The sequence below is a fragment of the Vicia villosa genome, linkage group LG3, assembly GCF_029867415.1.
Source record: "Vicia villosa cultivar HV-30 ecotype Madison, WI linkage group LG3, Vvil1.0, whole genome shotgun sequence".
NCBI lineage: Eukaryota > Viridiplantae > Streptophyta > Magnoliopsida > Fabales > Fabaceae > Vicia > Vicia villosa.
This window is the reverse complement of record NC_081182.1, coordinates 173,291,287-173,296,689: the sequence shown is the minus strand read 5'-3', so window position 1 is coordinate 173,296,689 and position 5,403 is coordinate 173,291,287. Positions and strand designations below refer to the sequence as shown.

The 5,403-nt window shown below is 37.6% G+C and overlaps 1 protein-coding gene across 1 annotated transcript; it reads left to right on the top strand.

The window, feature by feature from the left end:
- Positions 1–3,595: 3,595 nt before the first annotated feature.
- Positions 3,596–5,071, top strand: LOC131659410 (uncharacterized). Its single transcript, XM_058928601.1, has 3 exons — positions 3,596–3,724; positions 3,815–4,153; positions 4,325–5,071. Exons 1-3 carry the CDS (start codon positions 3,596–3,598, stop codon positions 5,069–5,071), a joined length of 1,215 nt encoding a protein of 404 aa, XP_058784584.1.
- The last annotated feature ends 332 nt before the right edge of the window (positions 5,072–5,403 follow it).

Below are 5,403 nucleotides of genomic sequence, written 5' to 3'. Positions count from 1 at the left end.
AAAAGATTGATTTTGGACAAAATTAGAAAGATTTCAATCAAATTTTCCAAAGTTGCAAATCAAAGATTCAATAAAGATTTGTTTAGTTTTACAACCCTAAATGGTTCTCCTATAAGTACCTAATGCACACCGATCATAAGGATTTTTTTTGAACAAGGATTTGCAGCAAAAAGAACCGAAGAAAAAGCTCAAAAAATCAAAGAAAACTTGCAACTCGGTTTTGGAGATTGGAGTAGATTAAAGGTGTTCTAAAGATTGCAACTTGTTCCTTGATACTCCCTGAAGCGTTCCAGACCTTCACCATCGTCCATAGTGTCCGAAATCACCACGAAAAGTTCACGGTTTGCATCCTTTATTTTTCAGTTTTGATTTCGATCATATACACATCATGAGCATGTTTGATTCATATATTCATAACCGTGATAACCTGTGGATTGTTTCTGGATAGATTATTTAAGTTTTGAACGCAGGATTAGTGTTGTGCCATGGTTAGGTTTTCAAACCTTCAATTGGGGCTTTTATGATTGAGGCAAAATCAGAGTATAACAAGGGCACCATCGTGTTCAGGGGATCGAACCCAGTCGATCTATGGCCTTGCCTTTGATTTTTATGGCGTATTATGTTGTTTTCATGGTGCAGAAACTATGGCAACACTTTAGTGTCCGTAGGTAAACGTACATGCTAGAACGACGGCTGGGGAAGAAGACGATGAGCTGTCAGTCTCCCATTGGCTTGTTTGAATCGCGCGCTTCTTTTTTATTTTCCGTTATTTCTTTTATTTTCATATATTTGTTTTACGTTGGTTTATTTTCAACCATCGTTTGTGGATGGAATGGTTCGTGAGACGCGCTGGTAACCCTTGGGGTGAGGGTTCGATCCCTCACGCCCACATTCTTTTATTGATGTAATCTCCTTCTCGATCCCATGTGCGTTGTCTTCAAGTGGACCACCATGAACCTTCATCCAGCAGCCGTCAGATCTCCTGGGAGGCATGATCCAACGTTTCTGAAAGCACAATCACATGGTGAACCCTCAGGAGCGTATCACATACAAGCAGAGCTAAGTCTTTTTATTATTTTATTTATTTATTATTATATAAGCTTGTTTTATTTATATATATGTATGTATATACATATTTGTTTTTCTCCTCACTTTTGTTCTATTAAACTTAATTTTTGTTCAAGGTTTCCTTTTTTACAAATAATAAAATTATGTTTATTCTATTAGTTTTATTTTATTTTATTAATTTCAATTATTAAAATTTAGTTCTATTTGTTTAAATCTCTTTATAAAACCATAATTAATTTGTTTAATTAAAATTATGAGAATATTTTTGCCTGATGATATTTTCTTTCATTCGATTTAATTAATTAGGTTGCAAAACCAATAATTAATTAAATTGATTTTGGTTGCCTTATTCAATTTACGCCCGAATCAGGGTTTACAAAGAATTAGCCTACACTAAGAAATATTTCTTTTTTCTGTGCCTTTGCCTTTTCAGGGTTGACTTTTCAAGTACCTTCCGACTACGCGCCACGTCAAAGAATGAAGCTAAGTTCTAATTTCTTCTTATTTAATATTTTTCGCCTATTATTTTGTTTTAATTAGGGTTTGACTGCCCCCGTCAATGAAATCCCTCTACACTCACTTCCTCTTATTTCTCTATGCAATTATCAGATGGTCAGAGTCAATGCTTTAATCTACCTCCAATTCTCAACCTTCATCAATCGAAGCTAAGTTTCTTTTACCCTTTTTCTGTAATGTTATGTTTATTTTTTAGGGTTAACCCTAGTTGCCTCTGAACAAATAATACACTCACTCTCTTCTGTTTATTCTTTCCTTTTCAATTTTCAGGGTTTGTTGACCGCCAAGGTTACAGTGTTGGTAACCCTAAACCCTAACCTTAATATTTTATGCTTTATTATTACTTATGTCAAACCCTATTAAGGGATCCGCTGGTTACAATTTCCCTCCCCCGTATTTGTGTGATTATATTATTTAAATTGCGTGGTTAGTAATTTAGGGAGTGCAATCTTGAACTGAATTAGAGCCATTTAATTATAAGATAATATATTCTGAATTGAATCACGTGATTGGTGCACACACACACTCTTTTGGGGTAACCTCTCTGTTGCCTTGTTGCCTGTTGCCTTTGTGTTTTTTGCAGAATAAGCCACGTCCCTCGAATACGAGGATACCTCAGCCATGTTGCCTCGATATGTAAAGGTCATACGACCCTAAATGATGCTGCCTTCGATACACAAATATGACCTCGACCCTCGGAAGTTGCCTACGGAAAAAGGCTGAGGTATCTTCTGGTTGCCTAACGAAAATGGCTTATTCTGATTCTTGCCTTAGACTACCTGCCCTTCTATGGCATGGGACAGTCTTATGGCAAAGGATGCTTCGACGACCCTTCAACCTCCAAACGAAAGGCTTCCTGCCCTCTAATGGCAAGGATTGACCCTTTCATTTTGAAAGGCTAAAAAGAGACCTATCATCTGAGTTTAAGGTAATTGCCCCTAATTGCCTTGCCATGCTCTATTTTCTATATTCTTTCTCAAAATTCTTCAAAAACTGGCTACGCTCATTTACGAGCTAAAGTCCATTTTTTCCTCTTTCATCTACATTTTCTGAAAACGAGCAAGCAAAGCAATTAAGAGCCCATGGCAAACCATGGATGCAAAGGGTGCCTTACACCTTCCCTTTGCATAAATTACCCCCCGAACTTAGATTTCTTTAAAAGGTTTTTTCTGTTTCTTTTTGCCTTTCTGAATTTGTTTGGATAAAATAAAAGTCGGTGGCGACTCTTGCTTACTGCGACATTTCGATAAAAAAGTCAGTTCACCGTATTACAGAACTGGCGACTCTGCTGGGGATAAAATTTCGATAAAAGAGGGGTTACCTTAAAAGTTTAGGAATCACATAATTGTTTTCTATTGTTTGCTTTGTTTGTTTTATTTTTCAGGGGCGGTTTGGGAAAATTGAAGGACGAATCCTAATCCCGGATTCAAGAACATCTAAGATAGGAAGTGGCATAGTCATGGCGACCTCCTTCATGTATGTGGAGGATTGGTCAATATGAGAGTTCACGCTTGAGTTAGGCCTCTATGGGTGTTTACATGCTTCTCTTGTATGAGGGAGGTTCGTGTGGATACCTGTGGGTGAGTCGGAGCTCAAGGACCGTTAGTAACCTTTAACCCATCCTGACTTTTAGGAACGTAGTGGGGGGACTACTCTTGATGTATGTTGAGAGCATAGTCGCTACCCGATACTACAGCTCAGATAGGCTCTTTCTCAAAGTATCATTGCATGGTATATATGTATCATGTTCGAGGGTGCTTTAGGAGGGTCGACAATTCTGAGTCACTTGGTAGAACCCGTTGCTGAAATTTCCTTATCCGTAGAAATACCCTTGGGAAGGACACTTGATCAAACTCCACGCAAGCCTTAATCCAAAAATTGTGTGATTTGTGTGGATTCACCTGTGTATGTGCATCATGCATACATGCATCATTCATACATGGCATGACTAACCCATTTCAAGGAATTGGAGGTTTTCTTAACCGTATGTTGTTTTGTAGGTTGTTTGAATATGGAAACAAAAGGCCGTAAACCGTTCTTCCTCAATTTCAAGAAAGTGCCAACACAATTGAAGATTTTCTGCGACAACGTCTCTGGCTCTCTCAAATTCAGTGATTCTCTCAATACACTCATAAGTTTGGTACGAACTAATGTGGATGAAGTTCTTCTCAACACCATGGTTCAATTCTATGATCCGTTACTACATTGCTTCACTTATAGAGATTTTCAGTTAGTACCATCCTTGGAAGAATTCTCCTACTTGCTTGGACTCCCTGTGCTTAATAAAATTCCTTATACTGGTAAAGAAGAAGAGCCTAAGTTGGAAGTCATTGCTGCTGCCCTGCACTTGCCAAGATCAGAAATTGAGAAGGTTTGGATTAGTAAGAAAGAGTATTCTGGATTACCCCTTGATTTCCTCTACGAAAAAGCGGAGATTCTTGCTAAAGCTTCAAGTATGGATGCCTTAGAAGCTGTGTTGTCTCTCTTAATTTATGGACAAGTTTTGTTTTTCCATTATGACAAAATTGTTGATGTGGCTGCTATCAATATATTCCTTAGCAAGAATCCGGTTCCTACTTTACTTGGTGACTTGCTACATTCTATTCATTTCCGAGTATCAAAAAGGAAAGGTTGTGTCCTAGGATGTGCTTCTCTATTGCATAAGTGGTTTATTTCGCACTTACCTCTCTCCGTAAGAAAGAATGAAGAAGGATTAACTTGGGCTCAAAGAATTATGAAGCTTTCTTTCGACGACATCCTATGGTACCAAAAGAAGTTTGAGGGAACCTTGTTATTTGATAGTTGTGGAGATTTACCTAATATACCTCTTCTTAGTGTTCGTGGAGGAATAACTTATAATCCCATTCTAGCTCGACATCAGTTTGGCTTTGCCTTGAAGGATAAACCGCGTTCTTTGTATCTTAGTGCAGAATATTTCCATTATGATTCCGACAAAGAGAAGAAGAGAGACCTTTTCATCAAAGCTTGGAAGAAAGTAAAGAAAGTTGGCGCAAAGGATATAGGAAGGAGAAATTATATGCCATGGGATCCATATTTCCAATGGGTTTATGATCGAGTTATGGAATTTGGGATGCCTTATCCATCTGATACGCCCATAGTTTCAAGGGTAGCTCCTCCTGCTGCCCCAATTGCATTTGAGCCATATATTCCTGCTCCAAATGAAGACCTGGTTGCAACTGTTAACCGACTGAAAAGGGAAAGGGAAGACTTTGAGAGACGCTTACTGAAAGTGGAAGCTGAAAAAGAGGTGTTAATACAAGATGCCAAAGAGAGAGAGACTTTACTTGATTACTTTTCCCGCAAATGGAAGATTGAAGATTTTGTTTCTCCAGATCAGATTAATTCATGGGAAAACGAAATTTCTAGGCTCGTTCAAGAAAGAGAGGAAATGATCAAGGCACACAAGGAAGAAGTCCGAGTCCTAAAGAGGAGGCGTCGTCAGGAAGACAAAAATCCTGGAATTTAGTGTCTTTATTTATTATTAATTTAATTTTATTTTAATGTAAATTTTGGGGTTATGACCTTACAATTTAATTAATAAATAATGTTTTTTTTCTTTGTTTCAACACGAGTTAAAATTCTTCCAATTCCTTGAAAACATTGCATATGCATAATCATATCATTCATAAACATTACATCACAGGTTTCATAAAGATAAATTCCTTATCTTTCCGCTGTTTATTTCAGTAAGAAAGATGGATCTCGAACAATCTGTCAAAAATCTTCAGGCTCAGAATAACCAGTTCCAAAAAGTAATCTTTCACTTGGCCAAGGGGCAGGAAGAATTGAAGGCACTTC

Excerpts from the sequence above, each read along its gene's own strand:
- LOC131659410 (XM_058928601.1), top strand. The coding sequence starts at position 3,596 with ATGGAAACAAAAGGCCGTAAACCGTTCTTCCTCAATTTCAAGAAAGTG. Across the intron at positions 3,725-3,814 it reads TCAATACACTCATAAGTTTG|TTAGTACCATCCTTGGAAGA; the intron begins GTACGAACTAAT and ends AGAGATTTTCAG. Across the intron at positions 4,154-4,324 it reads TATTCCTTAGCAAGAATCCG|CTTTCTTTCGACGACATCCT; the intron begins GTTCCTACTTTA and ends AGAATTATGAAG.